Source organism: Mycteria americana, chromosome 1 (genome assembly GCF_035582795.1).
Source record: "Mycteria americana isolate JAX WOST 10 ecotype Jacksonville Zoo and Gardens chromosome 1, USCA_MyAme_1.0, whole genome shotgun sequence".
In the NCBI taxonomy this organism is placed as follows: Eukaryota; Metazoa; Chordata; class Aves; order Ciconiiformes; family Ciconiidae; genus Mycteria; species Mycteria americana.
The window spans coordinates 95,936,724-95,964,358 of NC_134365.1; the positions used below are offsets into that span (position 1 = coordinate 95,936,724).

The 27,635-nt window shown below is 41.6% G+C and overlaps 1 protein-coding gene and 1 long non-coding RNA gene across 2 annotated transcripts in view; one reads left to right on the forward strand and one right to left on the reverse strand.

Moving 5' to 3' along the window:
- LOC142404808 (uncharacterized) overlaps positions 1–27,635 on the reverse strand; it is a 52,631-nt gene that overhangs the window by 24,040 nt on the left and 956 nt on the right. Inside the window, exon 2 of the long non-coding RNA XR_012773955.1 lies at positions 24,750–24,951. This is a non-coding gene — a long non-coding RNA (uncharacterized LOC142404808). The remainder of the gene's footprint in view (positions 1–24,749; positions 24,952–27,635) is intronic.
- Positions 8,119–12,090, forward strand: LOC142404807 (lymphotactin-like). The gene is made up of 3 exons (XM_075491813.1): positions 8,119–8,266; positions 10,863–10,980; positions 11,711–12,090. The coding sequence occupies exons 1-3, from the start codon at positions 8,119–8,121 to the stop codon at positions 11,814–11,816; spliced, it is 372 nt and encodes a 123-aa protein (XP_075347928.1). The 3' UTR covers positions 11,817–12,090.

Below are 27,635 nucleotides of genomic sequence, written 5' to 3' on the forward strand. Positions count from 1 at the left end.
GTAAATAAGCTAGTGCACAGAGAGCAAACTGACAATCTGAAACTAGACCTGGCACAAGCAGGTAGCCTTACTGGCCACAGGGACATGTGGCTAATTTGGGCTGGTTTTGTGTACAAGAGGAGAGTGAGGCATTCACCAGGTCTGGCATGTTTTGCTAGACTGGGTGGAATGCTACACATGGGGCCATGCTGACCATGGTGCAGGGATATAGTGGCCCATGACCACACTGAAATCAGCTGAAGTAAGTGCAAGAAATACGATAACCATGGGAGGGAGCTCTTAATTTATTGCTGTCTTAGACATGGTGGGGGTTTCTGCAGCCCTTAGTGAGAGATAAAAGTAGTTTGCAAAGGAAAAGTGAAACAGCATTTAACAGTCACAGCCTGATCTCTGAAACTGCAAAGAATAAAATGAATGCTAACTTGAGGGGGGAGGGAGGGAATTTTCCCATCCCCTCTTGTCTCCCACATTGCATCACTCACTGCAGTGAGCTCAGGTGAATAATGCATTTGTCTAACACATGCTTTCATACTCATAGTCATTACGAGAGGGAAAAACCCAGAGAACGAATAAACGCCAAGGACTCTCTTTTAGAAAGTTCAGAGTGGAACATTTTCAAGAGTGGGTGTTTGCTGCAGGCCCCTGTGAGCTGAGCTCTTTTTTCCTTGCCCCTCTCATTTAAACCTTCATTTGCACAGTGACTCTCCTGCTGTTATGGGCTCACTGAGCAAATGGCTAAGGAAACATAAAAGCCAACTAAAAGGAAAATACTTCTTCTCAGTCCATATACGTTTAAGGGTACAGCTGCATGAGCACCAAGCTTCACCTCATAGGGCAGTGACCAGTTTTAAGAAATTCTATAACACTTCGTGGAACAGGATGTGGCCCAAAATTGTCAGATTGTAGTAACCACTGTGAAGCAAGACAGTGTACCTCACCAGTGGCGTGGTTAGAAAGTGTGACAGTTCTTCATCTGAGAGATGAAGTAGAAAAGTACCTATTCCAGAAGCTATTATAACTCTCTTTGAAGGAAGAAAAAAATATCCTCATTGAAAAAAAAATCCATCGATTTCTCTTGCAAAGATTCTGGCATTATCTCTTCCTACCTTCACTATTATTTTTTTTTTTCCTGGAAGCCATAGGGGTTAACACCATAACTGCAAATTAAAATTTATCAAATTTGTTAAACTCCATTGTAGGACCTTATGAAGGTTTGATTATTAAAAATGCTGTCCTGGTTTCAGCTGGGATAGAGTTAATTTTCTTCCTAGTAGCTGATATAGTGCTGTGTTTTGGATTTAGTATGAGAATAATGTTGATAACACGCTGATGTTTTAGTTGTTGCTAAGCAGTGCTTACACCAGTCAAGGGCTTTTCAGCTTCCCATGCTCTGCCAGGTGCACAAGAAGCTGGGATGGGGCACAGCCAGGACAGCTGACCCCAACTGGCCAAAGGGCTATTCCATACCATACGGCGTCATGCTCAGTATATAAACCGGGGGCAGCTGGCCGGGGGGCAGCAATCGCTGCTCAGGGACAGGCTGGGCATCAGTCAGCAGGTGCTGAGCAGTTGCATTACTTGGGGTTTTTCCCTGGGTTTTGTTCCTCTCTCTCTTCTTGTTTTTCTTTTCATTACAATTCTTTATTATTATTATTATTATTATTACTATTATTATAATCTTTTTTCCCAATTATTAAACTGTTCTTATCTCAACCCACGAGTTTTCTTACTTTTGCTCTTCTGATTCTCTTCCCCATCCCACCGGGGGGGAGGGTGAGCAAGCGGCTGCATGGTGCTTAGTTGCTGACTGAAGCTACACCACAACAAATGCTTACAAGTATTATTGTTTTAAACAAATGCATTTATTAGAAACCATCTATGTGGGGAACAAACAGAAGAAATAAATCCCAAGGATTCCCTTTTCAGAAGTTCAGAGAAGGTGACATTTTCAAAAAAGGTATTTTGCATTATTCATCTGTCTTACCTTAATTTTTTTTTTTAATCCACTGCCGAATTTCTACCAATGCTAAACAAAAGGCAGAAATCCCTACGAATTTTCCAAAACCCAGTGTCTGAACAGGAGAAAGACTCAACATGGTGCCTCTACTGTGGGGAAAAGCCAGCAGAATAGGGGTATTGGATGCTTGGCACTAGCCAGCAGGTCTGTCACCACACGTGAACTAGACAGCCACAAGCATGTGGAGAGCATGCATGGTTTTCTTTGGCAAGTGAAAACACATGCTGAGGAGTTAGAATAATTCTTGGGTGGAGGCAAGAGAAGTTAGCAGATAAAGGACTGAAAGTTGAATCCAGGCTTACTGGTTCTGCTTATTGCTCTGCTGCCTGGAACCTACTGATTTATTTGAGATTCTCTTTTACATAGTCCCCACTTCAAACATTCATTAAAATAGATATGACTGCAAAATTATTTAATGGCAGTGATAAGAAAAAGTCTGTGTACTTGTAAATAATAGCGCATGCACAACAGATGAGAGTGAGGCATACAAATATCACTGATGTGTCTTCTTATACCTGTAATTCCCCTTTTTCCCTAACAATCTTAGCTCTTCAACATAATTCCTGTGATGACCATCATGGAGCAAAGGAATCCAAGCACATAAGGACTGGCCAATGGGCTCTCTCCAGAGCATGAGATACAGTTGAGGAAACTGTCCCCACTGAGAAAACATAAGCATCTGAGCTTCTTCATTTTTCTGAGGAAAGCTCAGGTTTACCCAGAAGCAACATATTGGTTCAGATCCATCTCCAGTGCCTACAGACACTGGATATCCATGGTTAACCAAGAAGTATATTTATTTTTCACACAATAGGCTTGGTTCTTCTCCTGAAGACTAACAGAATAAGACTCGGTTCCCACATCCTTGATCCTATAGATATGGCACGCACAGAAAGAAGCGCTAAACAAAATCTGCATTCTCTGTTTTACGTTAGAGCTGAGGAAGAGAAAGCAGAAAAAGAAATAACAAAAACACCCAAAACAAAACAAGGAAGAAAAAAACAATAGGATGGACTGAGAATATTCCACAAATTCCCAAAGGTATTTGGCTCCTGTTTGAGCATGTGCAATATTTAGAAAACTTCACAGAATTGGACTATAGTCACCTCTGTGATTCTCTGCAGCAATAGCATTGCAGGGTGTTCAGTTAGCTTCCTGGTATGCACCTCACAAAGAACCAAAACAGACAAGACTAAGATTATAAAGATGAGGATCAGAGTCTTCCTCTTGTAAACTTTTGGGTGACTGTATAACTGCTCATTGAAAACAAAACAAAACAACACTGAATGAAAGAAAGACCAAAGACCTCTGCTATATGGAGAATGCCACATTCATGTTGAGTCAGCTTAAAACATCAGCAAAACAAGTGCATGCCTGCATACAGCTGACTGTAGAGTTGACTGTAGAGTAGCCTTTTTATGTTTGGTTCCAGGTCCCTTTCAAACCAAATCATTCTCAGTCTAATTTTATGTATCTGAATGCTTCAAGTTGGATGACCGAAGGAAAGATTTTGATACAACTAACTTATTTAAGAGCACATAATACATCAAGGGAGGAGCATGTTAGCAGGACAAGGGAAAGGCTGGCCGGGAAAAGCTGGCAGTACGGTAGTGGAAACAGATGGTCTACAAGCAAAAACTCTATTATGATTAAGAGAAAGTATTGTTAACAGGGTTACATTTCTAAAGGAGGAGTTCTGCCAAAACCAGCACAAAACAGAGTAGTTATTAAAAATGTGATTTAAGTGATCAAATTAGATTGAAAGTCATTGTCTTTCAGCTGAGATGTGAGCACTGAGCATGTGTGTGTTTCTACTCCATTACAATATGAATGAAAAAGACTGAACATAAAATTCTATTTCCAGGTGAGGGACAGAAACTTGCTAAATCACGCTAATTCTGTCATCAGCTGTTATCTGACCATACTTCAATGCACCAATCTAACAAAAAAACTAAGCGGGTACTAAAGTGGGATACTGACTTCACTGGGTCTTTATTACATACGTAATTCGTGCTGCTTAGCAGGCATGAATTCAGATGCGAGTTTCAAAGTAAGTAAATAGTTTAAGCTATGCTGAACTAGGGACCGTGACCTGACAAGCCTGGTGGGAGAGCACAAATAGAAAGACAACAGCATGTCAATAAGAAAGTGAAATTAAATGCCAGAAGTACCTATGAAATCAGCATGAAATCTACAGAGCAAGTGATGAAAAACAAAGGAAGACAAGGGGAAGGAAAGTCATGTAAATATCACAGCTGGATGTCACTTGCTGGTAATTCTTAAACCAGCACTCCAAATGTTAAGAAACAATGCAAAACCAAAATACATTTGGCTCAGATTTATCCCACCTAACTTCGCTCACTTACCATGTCCAGCGTAAGATACATGCATATATTGCTTCTGTAGGTAATATAGACACGTATCTCCTGAGCGTGACATCTCCTACCCTAAAAACAGTTGTCTGAGATACTGATGTGTCTAAGCTGAGGTTCTTATGTCCCCTCTTAAAGTCACTGAATGCCCTGATTTAGTCTTCAAAAGTGATAGTGACCTGCTGGCACATCTTCAAGTTCAAGGAGCTGCTGAACATTCACTAAAGATGTTTATTTCCAGGAGTGCAAAAGAATTTACTTACCTGTGAAGATCTTGCCCTCTCTTTCTTGAAAGCTAACGACAGTATGAGAAGATGCAACACTTCAGACTCTTTGCCTTGGTAACAAACTCTGATATTAGGCCCAACACCGCTCACGGCATATTTCTTTTCCTTCAGCAGGGTTGCTGACGTGAAACGGGGTATATACAACGATTATTTAAGTAAAAATTTCTTGACCTTGTTAAAATTTAAGAAAATTATTGCATTCAGCAGTTGGTTAGGAGCTGTGCTAGAGCAGGCCCTGACTTTGCCTCCTGCTGTGCGTGAGCAGTCTCACGTGTCCCTTCACCTCTCTGTGCCCCAGCCGCTGTGTGGTAAAATGGAGGCAGGCTGCTCTGCATGCACAGGGCCTGAAGGGCTCAGGGGAGCCCTTGAACTCCTCAAGCAGGAACTTGCTGTCGCTGTCCTCTCCCAGGGCTGCGTGTCCCAGCCTCTCCCCACGTTGTATAGGAAGCCTAGGAGACTAACTCAAAGCCTGTGGTTTTCTGCACACGAGCAGGCTCCAAAGGTTAAATATTGATACATCTACACATCCATACCTGCAAATTCCACTGTCTGCACCTGCTTTCTCTCAGCAAAGAGTGCGTGTGTTAAACATGAGATGTGGAAGGGAGGAGAAGGGGCGGCTCTCATGGCACACACAACATCGTACCTGTAGCCACGGGTTTGGGAAGCATGGTGATAAAGTTAGTCATCTTTATCCACAATTCAGACTTTACAACCTATTAGGGAATTCCATAATCATACTGTTTCGTCTGTGGCTGTATCACAAGCTGCAAATGATCATTTTACTCCAGAATGCTTTGAAAGCAGCCTGTGATGAGTAAGCCATACAAGAGGCAGTCAAACCCCAGGACAAGTATCATTAGCATTCAACTTATCCAGAGCTGAGAAGCACTAATAAGAAAAGTACCCTGGGCACTTATTAGCTGTCTTTTTAATATGACTTACCAGCAAGAAAACAGAAAGACCATAGGTGTGATCATCTTGCACTAAGCTTTTGCTGCAGCACAGAGGCAGTGCACACTGGTGTTAGAGTATGTGCAAAATGAGCTTTATACAACATTAGAACACCAGAGATCACCAAATACCCGCAGGCAGGGCTGTGGGACTCCAGCCCACAAAACTCTTCCCCAAAACACAGACTTCACTGGACATAAGCCAGCTACACAGAACAACAGCCCAGGAAGCCACAGCAACTGAGAACTACAAAGGGGGGAAAAACTTGCTACCTGGCAATTTTTCCATCCCACCTTAAGAATGGTGGAAACCTGAAGAAGCAACAGGCTTTCTAACAGCACCTCAGGGATGAATCTACACTTGCAGAAGCTTCTGGGAAGGACTGACTTCTCCTGAGCTGGCTCATGCTCAATACAGCTGGTGACCCTTCCTCTCAAAGCTGTAGACAGTAAGTATATACATACATATACCTATCATATTAGTGAGTAGAAGTGGGGGAGCATCTCCTCTCTTAATGGGGAGAAAACTTCTCTCTACCACCAATGACAAAGTTGCTATCTTGCATCTCAAAGCTGCCAAGTACCAAAAAGTTAGAATATCTCGTTCAAGAGTGATTTCAGGCAGCGTTCAGCGACACACCAGGCTGCTACACTGCTTGGGCACAAACTTAATGTTAGATTTCCCATCAGTGCTGCTGAGGTCAGTATGGTTACTCCCCTGTGTGGCATCAGGCATGTCTTTTAGGGGCTTTGGTTGAAGTTCTGGCTTTCATTTTGTTGTAACTTACATTAGTGTTGCAAGTGGGTTTAGCAGGCATTCAAGTAAAGCAGCAAGTACCTTACGCACCTGCTTACTGTCTACTTTTGCCATTGCTTTTCCCTGGGTTGCATGGTATATGCAAGATCAAAGAATCAAACCAAAAGAAACAAAGAATGTGCATGTATACACAAGTAAACCAAGCAGCATATCCTCTACCTGCAAGACCTACAGACTGCTCCTGAGGTTACAGACCAGCTGTTACAGCCTAGGAGTCAAGTATTTGAGCTCATTTCTTAGCTCGATCTTAATTTGCCTGAGGAATCTTAGGGAATTAACTTCCACATGCTGCGTTTCCCCATACAAAGCAATTTACATTGATGTTATCAAGAATTTGGAAAACTGGAAGTAACCAGCTGAGGCGAGGCCTGGAGGTAAGAGCAGGGATAACTCCAGACTCACGTGAATGGACACTTGCTCCAGGCTTTGCACCAACAGCTATTCTACACCACTGCCTTACAGTCTCGGGCATCAGGCAACCTGGTGCTTACCTATTCACACCAGGCCCAGCTGGGTCTCCATGGCCCTAGCAAAGCATGGCTTTTTTCTACTGGGCACAGAAGTGCTCCACAGTGTAAAGCACGAGAGGAAATTTCTGCTCAGAGGCTCCGGACGATGATGCCAGCTCAGGTGCTGCTTCATGTGTGGCCTGGAGGTCCACAGCTTGGTTGAAAAATATTTGCAGGTGCAAAACTGCTGGCATGTAGCAATGTTGTCCAGAAACTCAGACCACCTTACCACAACATAGAAAGGACACCTAAAACTGGGCAATAGGACTAGCACAGACTGCAAAAAAGGACACTTATCATAAGGGTACAATTGGAACAAGTTGACAGACCTGTTATCAACACCATGTTTACATGGAAGTGCAATGAACTTTTTTCTTCTTTCCTGTAAGTTGTGCCTCTCTGATTGCCTGGTTACTTTCTTGGGCTCCGTTCTTTATACTAGAAAGACCACACCACAAAAAAAAAAAAAAAACAAACAACAACAAAAACTTTATAAACTCTTATTCCTCTTTGCAACCGTTATATTTTAGTTATGCCTGACTGGCAGGAGGGCTAGTGGATCTGGCTCTGTATGTAAAAGGGTGTTCACTCTTCCTTCTCCCAGCACATAGTGATATCAGCTTTGGCCATATCAAATCACAGAGAAAACAGAAGAGTTTTGACAAGCTCCACCACACGTAGGAAATAAGAGTGATACCCCTCCAAAGCTACGTGTTAAAGTGACCAACTATCTACAGCCACTATGGAAAAAGCCAAGGTGTTCCTGTTTCCATCATCCTTAAGCTCACAGTTCTCCTTTTAAGTGGTCCACTGGTCAAAGAGGTAACTCTGAATGTTACTCTGTGCCTCTGCGGAGCGGCTTAGCTACAGCTCTCTAAATCGAGGTGTGGAAAGGACAGGAACATTTATTAAAGGTTTCCACTACAGAACAAGAGCTCTCACTTTTTACAGCTTGAAATAAACCCCACTCAGAACACAGAAGCAAGTGCAACCACAGCATGGTTTGAGCAGGAAAAGCCTTCACAGGGGGGCTAGTGAAGGACAGGTGGGGGAAAGGAGGTGGTTCGCTGTCACCAGAAAAAGTACTGCCACTCTATTTTTTCCACTTATAGTCAGCCGCCCCCCATGACGTCCCAAAAGCAAACACAAGAACTGACCACTGAATGATAACATATAAACTCTGTGAAAGAGGGCTGACGATAGCCACTTTCTTCTCTGCCTTGACAAAGAAGCCACCAGCAATGAAACTCCACGCTGCAGCTATCCTCGTCATCTTCTGGCTTGGCATCTTCACTGTGCACACAGCGAAAGGTAAGTTTACAATCCAAGAGGAAGACAGGAGTTGTTCCATATTGCACCAGTGGTCTGATGAGCAGGATTCATTCTCAGCCAGAGCTGATTCATAAGGTAAAACTTGCAAGAAATCCAGATCAGAACTGCAAGAAAGGCAGCTTTATGGGAGATTTCATCTGATGTCCTCTCAACTAGTGGTTGGTTTCTGCCTTAATGCCAGGAGAATTTCTGTGCCTTATAACACTTAAAGGGTCTCTCTGCATTGTTCTCTCTCTCAAAATCATGCAATTTGAAGACACAATGTCTTTTAATCTCACTGATGCCATGTAGCAATGAGTTCTATAGGTTAATAACATTTCATGAAAAATATTTCTTGAATAAGATGTACTTTTTTCTTTTTCCAGATATACTACTTTTATATGTATTTTTATTATATTACTTTTTATTTGTCTTTCTCTAACTATATAGCCTTAACCCCTCTAATGTCCCTATTTTAAAAAGTTCTTCCAGTTCTGTATCATATATTGCCTATTTGCTTGTTTCTAGCCAAATACTTTGGTACAGACAGGCAAATTATGAACAAAATCTGCAAAGGAAAGCAATGGATTTATACAATGTCTTCTCTCTCTTCCTGATTTCATACAGTTTAACATCTTTTCTGAAACCATTTATGAGCACTGAGATGAGCCATGTTTATTAGCCATGCTTTAAATAAGTTTGTCTACAGTGATGTTTAGGTCTGTGACTTTTGGATTAGGCTACATGTATCATGCAAAAACATGAACATACACACGTGAGCACATCTTCTTATACACAACCAGATTCATGCAAACACACACATAAAAATCACAGAAAACACTCATATGCAAGACATATGCAAACCCACAAAAATATGCAAAGGGAAATACACAGAAAAGGCATCTTCACAAAACCACACCAAAACCAAACTGAGACCTGCTAAGCATTCACAAGACTATGTAGCTACATACTGAGTATGTTGACCTAGTGCTCCTACAGCTAGATTATACTAAATTCTCGTACGCTGATTAACGCTACGGCTGTTCATCTCGGCAACATGCGGCTTCATATCACAGACTGCCAGTTTGTCATATCATTCTCCAGGTTGTATAATTTGCCATAAATATCACCAAGTCTGAGAAAGCACACTGAGGTGGTGTGCAAGGGATAGAAAAAGGATTAGAAAGAAGAATGATAAAGAAAAAAAAAAAAAAACACCAGAAAAAAGGGTAGTTAAAGGTGCAGAGCAGTTTGGTTTTGTTCCGAGGCTTAGAGAAACTCTGCTGGTATTCCCTGCATGCATTCCCTGGAGATAGTTTAGTAGTAGAGAAAATATTTCCAGGACTAGTAAGGATTGCTTGACTATCTTTGAGCTCTTTAATGCCACATTTTGAAAACCAGTCTGAGTGAGGCAGTAAGATAAATATTTGTAATGAATCACCAAAAAATACATCACATTACTCGTGACTAAAGCAAGATCAGAAGAGATATTCCTTCAGGCAAACAAAATTCAAGAATTAGCAACTCTGCCAGTACCCATGCGCTGACTATGCTACAGCTTCTCCAAAGGCTGATGTGTGTTTGCCTCAGCTATTCCAATTATTTCAAACAAAGAAAAGCTCACAGATAACAAGATTATGTGAAGCAGGTTTTATATTTAGCAAGTTGTACCTGAACAGCTTTGGACTTTTCTCAAGCCAGTTTCCCTATAAATTCTTTAAACAGAAACCTCAGAATACAGCAGTGTTCTGTTTGTCCCCCTCATGCCTTCCCAAACCGGTCTTTGATGGGTGGGAGAAAACCAGAAACTAGCAAGTGGTGGCTTCCAGTAATGCATACATATACTCCATCTCACTTAAATAAGCTCCCACTTTTAGTTATCATCATGTAAGGTAACAACTGCCCAGAGAATTTGACACTGATACTGCGATCCTCTTTATTAATCACCAGTGCATTTCCCTGAAATGTATGAAAATGTTGGAGGAAAGAGAGGATTAAGTAGCACTCCATTGCCTATTAAACCAGACTTACAGTAAGAGTATGCAAGTACTTAGTCTTCTAGCAGATATACCTCCCTTTCTTTCAACTATTTTTTTTTAATGCTAGTTTTGGATGTCCAGTGTGAGACAAGTAGCCTTGCCTTCCTCTCCTTCACTTGGAAAATAGGGGGAATTACTGATCCACATTCAGATGGCATTTGGAAATCCACCCAGTAAAGGTGCCGGTTCTAAGTGCTACTCCATATGGACATTTATTTGCAGATGATATAGACCTAATTATGAACGATGCCAAATACCTTTTCTACTATTGAAGCAGTGACTCCCTAGGGGCAGAACGATTATACAATTGTTCAGGAGAATGGGTGAAGATTAGTATCTTAAGTGAAATATCAATAACACTTTAGAGATGGTAGGATGCATCACAAAAATACCTTAAGCCCTCTTGTATAAATGGTGTTATGGCTGTACATCATGAGACACTCATGTTCTAACCACAACTGGAAATCTGCTGGAATTCATCATTTATTAAGTAATTATGGCTAAATATTAATATAGTATTGACTGCCTTTGTCATTTATCTATTTTTCCCCTTCTAGGGAGCGTTGGAAGTCAGCCCATGCGCAAATTCAGTTGTGTAAGTCTGTCTACACAGCAACTGAACATCCGAAAGCTTGTCAGCTATGAGAAACAACGAGTTCCAGTAAACGCCATCATGTAAGTATCCAGTGCACAGTTCACCTTCAGACTTGTCTATGCAAACACGCTACCATTGGAAAGGGAAGGGGCATCAGAAGACACTTCATGGCCCAAATCACTAAATCTGGCTAGTTCAGGTCACCCTTCTAGTTCCCCCATGAAGCAGTCACCTGGTAGCTGAGGGAGTGAGGGAGAGGGGTGGGCCTCAGAGAGCTGGGAGATGAATGCTGCTTACAAACACTGGCAGAAATCTCACTGAACAGCCAGATCTTTTGTGCCCAGAAAGTGGGGAAAAATCTCAGCGAGGGGTCAGGGTAGAGCAGTCAGAAGTCCAGTGCACTGAATTGAGCTAAGGGGAAAGATCATGTGGAAGAGTTTGGGATAACTCTGACTCCTACTAGGAGCTGTGTTTGGTCTTTTGATCTCACGAGCATGCATTTTTATCGAATCTGGCATCTGCTCTTGGGAGGTAAATATGCATCATGATTTAATATAAAATCTCAGAACATCAGGTATGCTCCTTTTTTTAAATGCACATGACCATGTATGTATGTTACATACATATCTATGCCATAAATAGGGAACTAATGTTACTAAGTGCTGTTATTCCAACTAACAACTACAAACTCCAGCACGTGATATGATTTTACCACATTGTTTCTCATGTTCTGCATAAAAACCAAGAGTAAACCTGGGTTTGGAGACTGGAATTTAATGGCCGCCTGGTTTGCTTTCTTTCTTCCTATAGGTTTCTCACCACTAGAGGCATCAAGATCTGCGTAAGCCCTGATCAGAAATGGGTGCAGGCTGCTATGAAGAAAATAGATGAAAAACGTACCACCAAAGGCAAATAATCCTGTCCTAGGCAAGCACCTAAGGCCAACTAAATGGAATCATCATGAGTGCTGCACATAACAGGGAAGAAAGCTTTAGTATCTGCTTTTAATTCCTATTTATTAATTGGCAATAAAATCTCTGAACAAACACGAACTCACCAGAATCTGTTCATCACTGGTTGAACATCTGCTGACTTCTTCGTTTTATATCTGGACTTTGTTACACTTTTCATTTTCTGAAGTGCTTGCTAATATTTATTTACAACTGACTATAGACATCTTCTCATCCTTGTTGTCCTGACCAGTATGGTATTTAAGGGAGAACGGCAGATAGTTTCACATACTGTAGGGGAGAAGAGGACCTCCCACAGAGCTGGATGAGTGTAGACCTCCATCCTGATGGAGGTCAGAATGTTCTGCATTGAGTGCTGGTTTGAGAAGGTGCTATATAATTTAATGGTTACTCATACCTATATAATCTATAAGTAAATTAATCTCATGCTTCAGGCTATCACCTAATCAGTGCAATATTCAGAAGATGATCCTTGGGCCTTCTATTTTTATACACAGTATTGCACTATTAGCTCAGTCCACAATGATGTATGGATACTCTCACTAAGGGATGACCTGGAGTAATTCAGGGTAACTCTATGAATGTAACCCTATTCAGTGTTGTACTGGGAAAGACTTATCCTACCCGCTGACTTCTGTGAAGTTACTTCAGTTTCACCCTCATGCGAGACAAACCTGAAACAATTGTTTTACTTTTTCCTTTGCTTTTCTCTGAATAAGCAAGAACAAACCATATCTGGAATCTGTATTTCACAAACTCATAGGAACTCCCTGCTCTAGAGAACTATGTATATGTAAATGTCTAATATTTTTTAAAATTGATAAATTCTACTAGCAGAAGGTTTTGAATTTTAATAAAGCTACTATAAACCTGGAATCAAATGGTACGTTTGTCTGCTTGTATGTAATGCAGATGGAGACCGTTGAAACGGGTACCAAGACGACAGCACAAATCTGAGAACTTTTGGGCAAGTCAGCTAGAGCTGACACTACTGCCAACTCATGACTCAGATTGTTAAAAAGCAATCTGATTCTGAGCTTTCTACACCATATTTCAGCTGTAAAGCCCATATTTCAGGCAATACCTCTTCAAAAGTTCGGGTACTTAAGTCAGATGTCATACAACGCTACGATGATCCCTACATTATCAGAAGCAGACATGGAAGAGCTCTGGGCAGAGAGAGAAAAAACTGGCGTTTGAGGAACTTGAGGGGTGGAGGAGAGCTATAGGCAGAGCGGCTCCAGGAATAAACTTCCTCTCATACTACCGCATGTATGTAGCCTGCACTGCTGCTAAACTATGAGCTTTTCATTGCAAATAACCGCTTAGTGATACACACAAAACTACAGCACTTCCAAACTACACTATAGAAATAAGACCACGTTACTCTGTTCCCTGCTCTGGTCAAGTCTGCAGACAGAATTTGTCTCCTGTGGCTCACGTTTTGTCATAGCTCAGTCCTGCGTAGGGAAACGCATTTAGTTTTCACTATCCAGGACAGGTTTTAAAGCAGTGCTACTGCTCAGGCAGGGAAGGGAAGGATGACTGTACGTGTCACACTATAGAACAGAGCCAAGGCAGGCTACTGAGCCTCCATTATACAGAGTGATGCTTCCTTACTGAAGTTCTCGAAATCAACTACACTAGAAAAAAATAGTTGTTGCTACAAACTTTGTAAGAAGAGCTTCACAGGTAGAAAGAAATGTTGAGATAAGATGTTTCTGGAGTACGGCACTATATAAACTGGTGTTCATTCATTCTGAACCACCAATCTCAAGGCCCCAGTCCCTCATATTATATACAACAGAAACACTTCTGTTCCCTTCAGCATCATTAGATCATCAGCAGGCCACAAAACCAGGTCACTTATGAAAGCATTTTTATGGTAAGCTCTCTCAGATGAATACCATCAGCTTCCATTGATCAAATTCATCCAGGACCAGAACTAACTAACATGCTTTTGGCAGGAAGAATTTTAATGCCTTTGCTTATACTCAGTAGTATCTTATCCTGGAATTAATCTTGCTGAAGTGAATATAATTTTTCTTAATTAGGACTATCACAACCTGAGGATATATTAACTAACCATCACATAGCAATTAATACTTTATATCTGCTCATCCTCATCACAGTTCATAGCATGATTAATAATCATTTTTAAGAGTGAATCATCCTACTTAATAATTACATCTTGTTTGTTATACCTTGCAAGATCTGTAATGATCCTTGTGCACTTTTTGGGAGTTAATTACTATGGCTGATCAGTGCTCTCAACATCTCTTTCTACTCAGCCATTAAACCCCAGAGACTTCCCTGTCTTTCCCTGACCATTCCTTACCCCAGTCCTTGCTGTGGTCCCAGTTGTCTGCTATTTTTGTCATCTTTAGCTGTGTATAATCTGGAACCTTATCTGTAATGGAACTGCTCCTGCCTAGCACTTTTCCCTGGGGCTCTCAAAATGCTTTTTAGAAAGAATGGAAAATATGATTAAACCTCCTTTTCACACGCACACACACAAAAGGAAAGTGCAAAATGAAGAACTAGAGTGCTGCTGTTGTGTTGGAGGCAAGTAAGAACCATAATCTCGGTCTCTCCAACATCTTTAGGAAACATCTCGCATAGAAAAACAGGAAGTTAGGCTTCAAGGTACATTTGAAAATCTGGGGCTGTGGTTGCACTGATGTCCTCCCTACACCTGGCTGCCCACCACTTCTTCTCCAAGTGAGGTAGGGAGCCAGGGGCTCATGGTGACTGCTTCCCTTCCTGCTCATCCTCTGCTAGATTGCAACCTGTAATATGAACACTGATTTCCTCTGACTCCTTTTGTAAGATCTGTGCACCACTTTGCCAGAAAGGACCCTCCAAATACACATGGCAGACCAGGGAGCAGCAATATTTGAAACAAGTCAGCCATTTCTCTTCTGTCGCACACCACTCACAGTTTCTAAAGGGACTGAAGAGATGCACTGTGTTCAGATCTTTAGCACAGGGGAAAGACAGCAGAGAGCACAGTGGACAAACCCTCAACCTGTGTAAGTAGTCACAGCTTCACTAATTTCAACAGAGGCAGACAGGACAACTACCCACCCCTTCAGGCATGCTGGCTTTTTGCATTAAAAAAGTATACTTCCTGGACAATGACTTTACGTAACTGCAGCTGTATTCTTTTCACTGCTTATTTATAATTAAGGCCCTAGAAAGTTAAGGCTTTACAGTGACCATCAGCTTTCCCGGAAACTGTTACTACAACATTCAATCCCTAACCCCCAGTGAGGAGCTGGGATATTCCTTGATTGGTTTTTTACATGCCTTCTGACTATCATTTGTGCTTTGCTTTACACTGGAGGTTTTCATCAGCTGATCACCTATTTTAACAGGTTGCTCAAGACCCTACATGGGAAGAAGAAAAGGGAGGAGGACTGGGTACCGGTGTACAAATAATGCGTCAGTGATGCTATTTTGCCAAATACTGGTACATGACATGACAAGTAAGGCATGTTAATTCAGCAAATACAAATATTTTCTTCTCTCATCCCTGTGGAACAATGCACCGCATTTGGAAAGCTAAACCTTATATTTTAAATTGAAAATGAACTGATTACTTAACCCAAATTATTGGGGTTTGCTACAGAAGACACTAATTCAAATTTTATGGCAAGCCAGTACAGGAGAAGGTGAGGGGAAAGGTAGGAGAGTAACAAATAGGAAAGGAGTGACAGGGGGTTGTTTCAGGAGAAAGTGGTATGAGGTAGCTGCCATGAAGTCCTTAATAAGTCACAGACTTTTAGCAGCTCACCTGCTCCCTTGAGTTATCATCTTTGCTCTGTGGCATGTGCGCTAGGGTAAGTTTCTCCTCACCTTGAGGAAACAGAAGCTTAAAAGATGTGCCATAAGCCTGGAAGCCCCAAGCTATACTCTTCCACTAGCAAATTTTTAGGAATCAACAAATTGAAAACATCTGAAATTACTACACTGCAAGCGGTTGTCAATATCATTCAGAATACAAATTTTAGCTGGGCATTTGACTTGGACAGCATGATAAAACTGAATGTAGCGCGCTCTGTGATCAGCTCCACCGCTGCTGCATGCCCCAGTGAGCCCATCCGCTCTCTAGGTACGTCTAAGCAATACCCTTCCTGCAGCAATACCTGACCTGTTCTGAGGGCACCCGTCTGACTCCCCTTACTGCCTACCACAATGCCTGTGCCCTTACTAACACTGAGAGCTATTTCTGTCTGCCATTTCCCACCCCATGCTATCCACCCACAACTTGTATTTTTGTTAGGAGATCTGAGAAGAAGGGAACAGACCTGCCAGGACAACTCCTACAGAGGCTGCCCAGAAGATTTAAAAAATATTCTGCTGTCATGGCATGGTTTACCTTCCCCCCATTTCACCTGATAGTTAAAGGCAGCAGAGAGAGGGGAAATTGTGCAACAAAGAGCTAATGCCAAAGCAGAGAAGAAAACCTATTTCACCTGATCCTTCTCACCCTCTAACCTAGAAAACATTAAAACAACTGAACCAGCAGGTTCAGACTGACAAAAACTGGTGTTTCCATATTTGTACAATCTGCCTGTGTGTTTCTACATTCCCAACAGGAAAGGAAGTACTGCAAAAAAACCCCTTCTGCTAATAACTTCACCATCGTTAGAAATAGGATACATCAGCCCATAAAAGAACCCATCTAGAAAATGACCGGAGCAAACCATGGACACACTTTCCAGCACCTGATCTCCAGGGAGTTTGAGAAGCCTGTTGTACAAAACAGTAAATAACTATCCCAAAACCAAGTATGGGATTGCAATTTAAACGAACCTTCTAACTTTGTGAGGCTCATTTGAGACAGTTCCAGAGCATGTGCTCGTTCAAGCCCTGCTTATTGCCTTTAAAATTATTGCCTCTCTGTTCCTTTAAAGAGACCACAGAAAATGGGGTTGCACAGCAGGCCCTTTCCTGGAGAAGTTTTGTTTTTCCTTCCTGTCTGGCTGTGGCTTAGAATAAGAGAGTCTAGATGTTCGTTATGCAAAGAAAGAGGCTGGTCCTGTCACAAGACACAAGAAAAGGAATCCAAAAATACAAGCTCATGTCCTGCTCTACTTAATTGTTCATTTTTGTGCAGTGGCTGTCACTTGATTTGGGCTGATTATTATGTATCATATTGAATATTTCTTGCATTAAATTAAGCCCTTGAAAACTGAAGAAAAAAAATACCTCAAAAGCTATTTAGAAATTGTAACACCTGAAATAATTCTGATAACTTTTTCATTCCCTCTGGGTTTCTGAGCCTTTCAGTTCCACACTGAGCTTACAGTTTCCTCAAGAACCATGAGGTGAAGAAGTGTTTGTTGTAAGAATAAGCACTGGGACTTGGAGTCTCCTTGAAAGATAGGCATTGGAGAGTGAGAGTAAGGGTGCATATATCTATGTGCATTCATGTGTTTGTGCACGCACATGAATACATGTGCAAGATGAGGCTTCTGTAGGCTTCTCAGTGGGGAAAATACCTGCTTGTTTCCTACCATCTGCTGCCTAATGTCCACCGTGGTGCCAGCTCCAACATGCCCGCTGCTCTGAGACCATTAGAGAATTACCCTGGTACTCCCCAGTGTACTGGGGAATTGACTCACAAAAAACCTCACTGATTCACAAAGAACCTCAAGTCATAATTGCCTAGTGCCTCTCTGTGCAGTGTGAGAAGAAAATGGCTCTGTTAGGGATCCAACCTACCTCAAGGGTCATCCTAACACTGTCTATAAACAAACCCTGAACAGAAATTGCCATGCTATGAGTTGCTGATTCACCTGGTACTACCCTTGGGGTGCTTTTTATGAGGTGCTGGCCAGTTCAGGTTTGATTTATTAAGGCCTTCTAGCATAAGCATCTCCCATGAGGGATACCTTGTCTACTCAGAAGGACCTGTTGTAATAATACCAATCAAGTTAAGCAACTAAATCAGGAAAATATTGCATATCTCCATTTCTAGATTTTTATTATGCTAGAAAAAAGTGAAGTGGTAATTACTCACTGGATAAAATTAGTAATGATTATTAAAAATTTACTCTAAGGCATATGTTTTATGGGCTCAGATTGAACTTTTTAAATGAAAAATCATCCAATGGGAGAAAAACAGCTGGGGTAAACTTCACTTTTTAAACTCAAACTAGTTGATTCCTCCCTATTGTGACTACTTGTAGTGAATGAAAGTTTCAAGAATGTCTAAATTCAGTCTTTAAAACTACAACCATAAGAAACAGTTCTCATTCAGAGAAAATCTTGGGAGAAGCTTTATGGTTACAGCTAAAGATTTTAGTACAACAAAGCTGGGTGTTTTTCCCATCTCAAAAATCATTTAGGAGATCTCAGGACTTCAGCTGATGGTCTGGAATTACATTAACATATTTGCAAACTCTCTAAAACGTGTGTTTTGCTTTGAAGCCCCACAAACTTCCCTGTGGCTGCCTAACAAAGCCCCTACTGAAAAGCGTGATTAGCAAGGCGACTTGTGGAGATGGTTATGTTCTGCAGGTGAGAGTGTGTCTTCTGCACTTTCCCTCAGCCAGCCCAAGCACTTTGTGGTATCAGCCTGGACTTCCTGGAGGTCAGGAGAAAACATTAAACTTTTGACAAGTCCCACCCCACAGAAGGGACGTGGTACTCCTTCCAGAGCTGCTTCTAAAGATACCATTGAGATACCAAGATACCATCGTTGGCTTACACAGCCACGATGATTGGGCCACCTCATTCCCATTTCCATTAACAAAACTAGCTTTCCTTTGACACATGTTCTCTTCGTTAGTGGTCTGTTGGTCAGAGTGTCATTCTGTGCTTCTGTGGGGCTCTTTACATACAATGTTCAAACCACAGACAGCCCAGTACAGCAGAAAAGTAGCTAAATTAAAACAGGCTAAAATAAAACTTAATTCAGAGAACTTCAGCCACAACAGGGTTTGAGCAAGAAAGGCCTTCACAGGGGGGCTACTAACAGATAATGGACAGGAAAGAGGTGGTTCTCTGTCACCAGGATTAAAATTTTTACATAAGTACCCCTTTCCCACGACTCCACTACCTTTTTTTGGCAAAACCAGGACCTGGCAACTGAACAACAGTACATAAACTCCATGAAAGGAGGCTTGTGTTAATCACTTTCTTGTCTGCCTTGACACAGAAGCCACCAGCAATGAAACTCCACACCACAGCTCTTCTAGTCATCTTTCGGCTTGATACCTTCACTGTGCACAAAGTGAGATGCAAATTTGCAACCCAACAGGAAGACAGAAATTCCCAACCACATTGCACCTGCAGTCTGGTGAGTTCAGGATTCATTCTCAGCCAGAGTTGATTCATGTGATAAAACCAGCAAGAAATCCTGTTGAAGGCAGTTACAGCATAACTTGCCTACACAGGAGATTCATCTTAGTGGTGGGCTTCCACCTTAATACCAGGAGAGTTTCTGTGCCTTAGAAATTTCTTATTTGCTCTCCTGTAAGTATGAAATCTTGAAGCCATACATATACATAACGTCTTTTAATCTCATGCCTTATGGCAATAAGCTGCATGGGTTAATGACATTTTATGAATATTCCTGAGTCAGTTTCAGATACAGTCTTTCCCTTTTTGCTGTGCGTACTTGTATTTCACCTCTTATTTGCCCTTCTCTAATCTATATAGACCTAATCTTCTAGTAGCCTCATTTATCAGTCCATCAGCCCTCTGACAATGTATCTTACCTTTTTGTTGGGTTCTTATCTTGCTGATAAATATTTTATAGCTGTGAGGATAGTGGAAACAAAAACAGCATTCAAGACAAAGGGGTACAAGTGATTTATATCATGAAGTCTTATTCCTGACCTTGTACAGTTAAGACCTTAAGACCGCTGTTGCCCATTATTTACTAGTGGTGATGTGATGTAGCCTCGAATCCACAGACCGTGCCTGCTGCTGAAGCTCTCACGTGGTGTGCGTAATCACAAATGGAAGAAAAACTTTTGCATAGACTTGAGAGTGCAAAAATCACAGGCATAAACTGATCACATGTAGCCTCATGCAAACCCATTAAAATGCAAAGCACAAAAAATACACATTCACAATACAAGGGAAAGCGAAAACTAAGGACGCCTCTAACTTTTTCGTGAAGTGACTCATGCATGCCCCGAGGTTACTGCCACTGTTTTTGCTGCTGCTTCTTCTCAGTGATTTCATGGAGAATACTTCTATATCTGATCTTCCTTGTTTGCAGCACTGTTAGTAGCTTTTCAGAGCCAAGTACTTCTGTTTTCTGGGAGGGATAATTTGCTATAAAACATTCCCATGTGGGAAGAGACACATGCAGGAGAAAGTCTGTGGAAAAATACCCTGGGATTTTTTGTTAAGTACAAGGGATATGCAGAGGTGACAAGGCTTAAAGGAGTAACCAAGGTAGCTAATAGTTCTGTTGACTAACATCCTAAAGAAGAGAGATCTTGCCAAAAACAAAGTGAAAAAGAGAGAAAAAAACATGGCTTGGAGACCATGTTGCAAGGATACTTTTCAAGGAATTTGCTGTTGGTTGCAAGGTGAGTTTGGCTTTTTCTAAAAAGCCAGTGTTAAAGGCGCAGCAGTCAGCCATACCCTTTATGAGGGAAAAGAATTGCAAGGAGTAAAAAGAAGGGAGATGGATTGGTTCTGTCATGAAAAGAAGAAATGGAGAGAGAATGACAGGCAAAAACAGTAGTGGCAAAGGAGTGTGGGAGGAAGATAGAAGGAGAAAAGGCAAAAAAGATCAGAAAAGTGAATGACAGGAGATAAAAAAGGAGATAAATGGAATTATAGATGTGGACCCTTAGTGCTCATGGCATTTCCTGGTTTCTCTTAGAAGGCTGGTTCCTGCAGCATGAGTTGAGAACATGCTCATAGATACTACAAGCTTCTTAGCAAGAGCTGCCCAGACTTTTAGGCTGTCATCTCCATCATAGTAAATCCTCGTGCGTTCCCTCTGCAGAACACACTTGTATGGGGAAGAGAGGAATAATGACTAGGATCACCATCACTTCACTAGCAGTCACTACAAAGCTGTTGGCCTTCTGACACTTACACTTCATTCTTTTCAAAACCGCATACCAGGGGGAAATGGGGGTGGCTTCTATTTTTGGATGCCTACCTTAAGACAAACTAACCTTCATTTTTGGAGCTGCTGTGCATACAGAATTTGTAGGTGCTGTACAGTAGTGGAAGTCAGCACCCAAAATAAAACCCCTGCAGTTCATACACTTGGAGAAAAAGGGAGCACAGTTTTCATCCTATGTAACCATTGATCTATCCTTGGAGAACATTTTGAGATGTTCCCACTAGTGCTACTTAGTGCTACTCCACAAACATACCTGTTTTCTAAGCATAGATGATGCTTTTTGCCAGGTACTTTTATACTTTAGCTTAGTAACTCTTTCACCAGCTGTTCACCAGCTATTTGCTGTATATGAGACACCCCAGAGTGGTTCACAGTTGCAGGCAGCAACACCAACTGTTCATACATTGTGCATGAGTATAATTATGTATACTCATACTATATATAATTATACTCATGCGCAGTGTATGAACAGTTAGTATTGTGGTCTAGTTTTGTATTGAATATGTGATGACAGATGAATTTAAAAGGGCTCATTGTAACTTTTACAGCAAATCTTGGGTTAGAAACCAGAAGTGTAATGGCTACCTGGCTTTGCTTCTGTTCTGCAGGTTCCTTACTACAGCACACCGCAAGATCTATGTGAGGACTGACCTCCAGTGGGTGCAAGATGCCATGGAAATATCAGATGAAAGGTCGAAAAAAGACCTTCCAGCAGAGCCGTAAGCACCAGTCCTAACACACACAAAAGGCAAGACAAGTTCCCAAACCCTCAGGCAAAGTCAGTCTGAAGACTACCTCCAAGAGCACACCAAAGACCATGCCCACTCCTGATACTCCTCCCAAGACCACATCATCTTCCAAATGCATTCATAAAGCTCCATTCACTCCCAAGCCCACTCACCCTCCCAGCCCCAGATGCTTCCCCACATGTATCCTCAGGGCCATGATCTCTCCCAAACCAACTCCCAAGGCCACGTCCATTCCTAAGACCATTCCTAAAGTTATATCCACTCCTAAACACATAGTCCCTCCCAAACACACTCTCAGAGCCACAGTCGCTCTTATGAGTGACAGTGCAAACCTATGGCAGGTGACTAAACATGGCACCAATATAGCAAGAAACAGGAAACTCACTACCTGCACCTTGAACTACTTGAAAATGCTACTTACTAGGCAGCAATAAAGTCTCTGAACAAACACAGGCTCCATTCAACCCTACATCTCTGCTTGTATTTTCTAGGAATTAACTACTATATGAGGTTAATAGCCATCCAGCTGTAACTACATCACGTGACAAGGGAATGTATATATCACACTGGCCATTACTAGTTAGATGGAAAGATGGGGTTTGAGTTCTCTGAGCCTCCAGAGCCCTTCGAGTAAATCCATGCTCACTGAATAAGCCAAAAAAGCTCCATGAAGCCACAGCATTATATTATTTCACTCCAGTAAAGAATCCTGCTCATGTAGCTGAAGATAACATTTGGTGGTTGAGACTTTGCTGAAATTAAAAAAACAAGTCTCAGGTAGACGAAAACATTTTGCAAATTCATGTTCACCTTGGCAAACTATTGGTTTGAGAATACAAATAGTAAATCCCACAAAATCCTGAAAGGTTTAACTGTTTCAACTGTCCACATTTGTATTTCATATTTAAATTTAAAAATTATATTTACATTTAATTTTTTTAAATTACATTTTTATAATTTAATATATTATATTTTATATACAATATAAAGTTTAATTTAAAAATCTTTTTAAAAGTTTGGAAATGAAATAAATCACGAAGATTAATTTCCTGGAAAAAGGAATTGAGTTTGGTTTTATGAAGTTTGCATTTTGGCCTAATTTGAGACCAAATGAGGAATAAGCACTCTTGCAAACCCTCCCAAATCCTGGCATTGACACTGGTGTGGGATGAGGTGCTAAACATATTAGTTGTTACAACTAAGGAAAGAGATGTGAGAAGTCTGAAATCTGGCTGAGGAACCGAATAAGTTCCAGTAATTCACTTTACGCTTATCTGTTACTAAATTAGTCCAACTTAGCCCATACCGAGTAATTACAGAGAGCATTTTAGAGGGCAAGTGCAGAGATGGAGGTGATCAGATATCTGAGAGTGACAGAAATAATGTTCTGATTCATTTTTAAAGCCACTTGACATTTACACATATGACAAAGTGGTGGGCTGGCGAAAGGGGGCTAATGGAGGGGAAAATACATCAAATAGGGAAGCCACAACGAACAAAGCAATTGTTGCATGAGAGTGGTTGGGGGAAGGTCCAACAAAACCTCATTTTTACTCAGATAACAACTGTGGAAATTATCTTGCTTGCTTCAGTGTTCAGTGCAGTGTCCTGATCCCTGCCAGGCACTGCCCTCAATAAAGAACACAGACACTGTCTTCATACAAGAGCAGGGCGAGAAGACAGAGGACACCGCTTAGCTGCATGTTTGAATCCTAACTTAATACAGTAAAGGATTATTTATGACTAACTACCACCTAGCCACCTGTTGTACCTTTCAGCAAATGTTTAAGAGCTGCCCAGGGCATACACACGGCTGCTTTGAACTTGATGTAATATAATTAGTTCATCCCTTAGAGAACTCAGTAAACAAAGAAGAAAGGATACCCTTAAACCTAGAAAGCTTGCAATTCTAGGAGTCAATTAAAAGAATATATTTAACAAATCAACTAACCTATAATTTTTTCCTTACAACTTTGAAGAAGCTTCTAAATGAACTAAGATCCTCCGGGGAATACGAACTCCCTTCATATACTGAACAGCGTCAAAGCAGGGGGGGGGAGGTCTGTTCTACTGCAGTCTAAGCCCACAACCAGATAAAGACACTTGGACCAGAGCATTACCACAGTTTGTGCAGCCTTACACTGTAGTGAGTTTTTCCCTTCTGCCTTCAACTATTTCAGATTAAATTTCCCATAGACGTAGTCCCTATCCTACCCTCACTGTTCCATGATAAACAAAAAAAGCCCTATCCTGTACTTCAGCTGGAGCAAGCAAGGCTAGTTCTAAGGGCTTCATGAAGCCTCCCTTTACTGTCTGGCCATACCCACCAATCTGCTGTCATCTGGGACTTGCTCTTGCTATCAACAGAGCAGTCCTCACAGGCAGCACTGAAGGAGGAGGGAGCCTGGAGCAAGCTTTCTAGAGTACAGTGAACAGGAGCAAAACCACATATCTTCCAAGTCTCCTAACATTCTTAAAAATGCTGCCAGACCCTCTTTTTAAGGTGTAGATCTTATGGACAAATCATGCAGTCCTATTTATTTCTCTGATTCTTGTCTGTCAGTTCAGCTGTTATTCTCGGGCACAATAAAGTCCTTCTGCCTATTCACTTGGTGTGATTTTTTTACTTGGCAAACACCAGTCACGGCTTCTTGCTCATTCCTGTGGCAGGCAAGTGTTGCTGGTGCTCTTGCAGTCAAGTGATAAACAGATCCAGAAATACTCAGTCAGTCCAGCAGCACCATACAATTACTATGCCTTTACTCAGGCAAAATTATTCCCTTTGATGCCAGCAGGAATTTAGCAGAATACAGATTAAGGACTTGCAGAATTTGGCCCAGTAGTTTTAACTGGCCAAAATCATGGTTGCTTTATCTGATTATTCCCATGGGAATTATTTTCACTGTTGCTCAGGTGGGTTACTGGAAAGCGCTTCCATGCTTCAGAAGAGCTGATTCAGATCTGATGGTGGCGGGAGCGGGAAGGTGGTGTGTGTTAGTTTGAGATTGTTCACATCAACTAACCTTTAGCTCCTTTTCTCTGCCAAGTTCACTTGTGGATTTATTCAGCACCATATGAATGACTGCCTTTCTGTTTCTGCTCCTGGGTGGTACAGGCAACCACAATCACACAAGATTCTCATGTCCTTCAGCCAGAGCCATCCTTCCGAGTCTCTAGATGCAAGCTGGTACAGTCAGAGAGGAGTCAGTGATCTTCTGCATACAACTACGTAAGACAAGAAGGCAAAAGAACTGCCAAGAATGAAATAATACTACATGAGACTGCATTTTTATGTGAGCTGCTCCATCTCTCTTTCCTGGCCTCAGATCAAATCAGCTAGAATTACAGAGCTAACTGTAACCCAGTTATAAACCCATTCCAGACATGCAAAGGAATGTCTCTCCTTACTGTAGGCCAGATTCTTTGGTGTAAAACGGATGCATTAACTTTCAACTTAGCTGACGGACATATTCCTGCAGTATAAACTCACAGATTACAACCTTAACTGCTTAATCTCTTTCTGGTTTTAATTCTGAAAGCACTTGTTGAACAGATTTTAAGTTAACAGGTTTCAAGAAGAAAGTCCAAGCACCCACACAGATGCCTGCAGGCATACTCCATCACTTGAAGCTCAGCCTTGCTAGGGCAAGAAGGGGTGTGCATTTGGGAGGCACAGCAACTATCTGGGTCTCCTGTGCTTCCTCTGGTATGCAGGGTCGCACAGTCCTTTCATCAGGGTCTCTACAAAGCCATTATTACGCCAGAGACAATTCTCTGCTAACTTTACTCGCTTAGCTGAGTGTAAGCAAAATTCTCCTTACTTACACAACCACAAATGGTCCTTGTGTTATCAAAAGCACATTTTTGCTTTTTGTTAACTATTCAGCAGGGAATTTTTCCACTGAAACAACACCAGATCCCATATGCTATGTGATGAGGAAAACACAGCACATATCTGAGTGCGTTGCATGCTGATAATGAGTGATTTAGACTTTTAGACATCTTGGACTGCTGCTAGTGATGAGAAAGAATCCCTCCTAACAATTGAAACTATACAATTTACATCTGAAATCATGAAGAATTCTGTTTAGCAGGCTGTGATACATAGGATTTGATGGCCAAGGGACTGATAATAGGCTAAAAAGACTGTACCACTCCCACATCAGTGGTATGACCATACCTTTTGTAGATGAGTAGCAACAGGGAGTTGTGAAAACACCTGCAGGCTGTTCACCATAAAGGAAGTGCTTTTGGCCAGCTGATGGACAGCTATCCATGCCAATACTTTTGGACCTCACTGGAAGGTCTAGATCTAATTCAAGGCCCTGAACTGACCTCCCTACACAATCACTCTCTGGACGAACCAAGATGCTGATTGCTCAGCTTTTTCTATGCTTCATAAATCCCTCTGGGCACTTTCATAGCCCACACTTCAGGTAGCATGGATCTAGATTGTAGATTAATCTCTCCCTTCTTGCTTCCTCTGCTGGTACCCGTTAAACACTGCTGTAAATCCTGAGAAGGAAGGCTATTTTTGAAGGTGTTCAGGCTGGAACCACTCTGTGGAGAGAGGAGATCAGGTTCTAGGCCTCTCAGTCTAGATCATCTCAGTAACACCATATTCAGTTATAAAACCAAATTACTTTTCACATGGGGGGTAGTCTCTTTGGTCACCAGCTTGTGACTAACAGGAAAAGCAGCCAAGGGCTGTAACAGTAAAGATGCCAGTAGTGTTTCTATAGCAATCTTCACCATCCTTATCCCTTTTACAGCTGAGAAGGTGGGATGGTATATGCAAGGCTGGAAATTCAATCCGTACTTGCTTTGTGAGTGTCATGCACTTTTGCAGCTAAGCTCAGGTGTCTGGAAACATAATGCTCTCTCCCTTCTAAAGCAGATGATGAGCATCAGGGATAGGCCAAGCTAACCATGTAAACAGGATGCTTTCTGGTGAGCAGAAAGAGAGGTGTTATTTTGAAATATTCATTTCAGCTATTTGCCAGAGGCAGATAAGCCTCTTCTCCATGTTTATTTATGCAATCAATGCTAAGATGAGCTTGTTATTCTCTCATTTTCAATTCAAGTCAGTCAGTGTTTTTCTTCATATCCTTATGTTACCCATTGTTTAGCAGAGTACAATAAATTGCAGAATTTTGTTATAACAATATTCCTTTGCTATGAGTTCTGGTACAATAGACCTCTATGACTGTTATTTTGCACCTACAGTATCTTTCACCCAAAGCATCTCCAAGCAAATGAAGCCTTACAAATGCTTATGAAGTAAATGCAGTGGCTTACTTCTTCCACACAAATGCACAAAGAATTAATGAGCACTGAAATTCAGTAGCTATGTGAAACTGTTCTTTAGCAACAGTCTTCAACAATTCAGGATGGAGAGATAAATGCTAAGGGCCTGCTGCTGAGCTGGGGAACATTGGCAGGGCTGTCGAAGTCAGTCTAACAGAGATCAGCACACTGACTTGAAGCTGCACTATTCCAAAACTGTAATTACAGCTTGACGCATCTTTCCTAACAAAGAAAACTGTGATCCCCTAAGATAAAAATTCAATACAGAAATGTTGCAGTTCCAAAGACCTTTTCTTGATTCATTGCCTGGTTCCTTCCTACTGGCCAAACAGGCTCTCAAGAGACTCCACAAGGCCTCCATCAGGCTTCCACAAGACTCCCTCAAGCTCAGACTGCCCCAAAGGTTTAACAGAAGACCACACAGCATTAGGAGCTCCATGGGACATGCTGCAGCAAGGAGAGGGGAAGTGCTGACAACTGTGGCTTAAATCTGGTTTCTCATAGCTTCCGTTGCCCCTGCCATGGGGCCAGGAAGGGAGACAGTGACTCTTCAAAGCATCTGTGTTTCTGGCTCAGCAGATCATGCATGAGTTGTGTGTGGC

Excerpts from the sequence above, each read along its gene's own strand:
- LOC142404807 (XM_075491813.1), top strand. The coding sequence starts at position 8,119 with ATGATAACATATAAACTCTGTGAAAGAGGGCTGACGATAGCCACTTTC. Across the intron at positions 8,267-10,862 it reads CACTGTGCACACAGCGAAAG|GGAGCGTTGGAAGTCAGCCC; the intron begins GTAAGTTTACAA and ends TTCCCCTTCTAG. Across the intron at positions 10,981-11,710 it reads GTTCCAGTAAACGCCATCAT|GTTTCTCACCACTAGAGGCA; the intron begins GTAAGTATCCAG and ends TTCTTCCTATAG.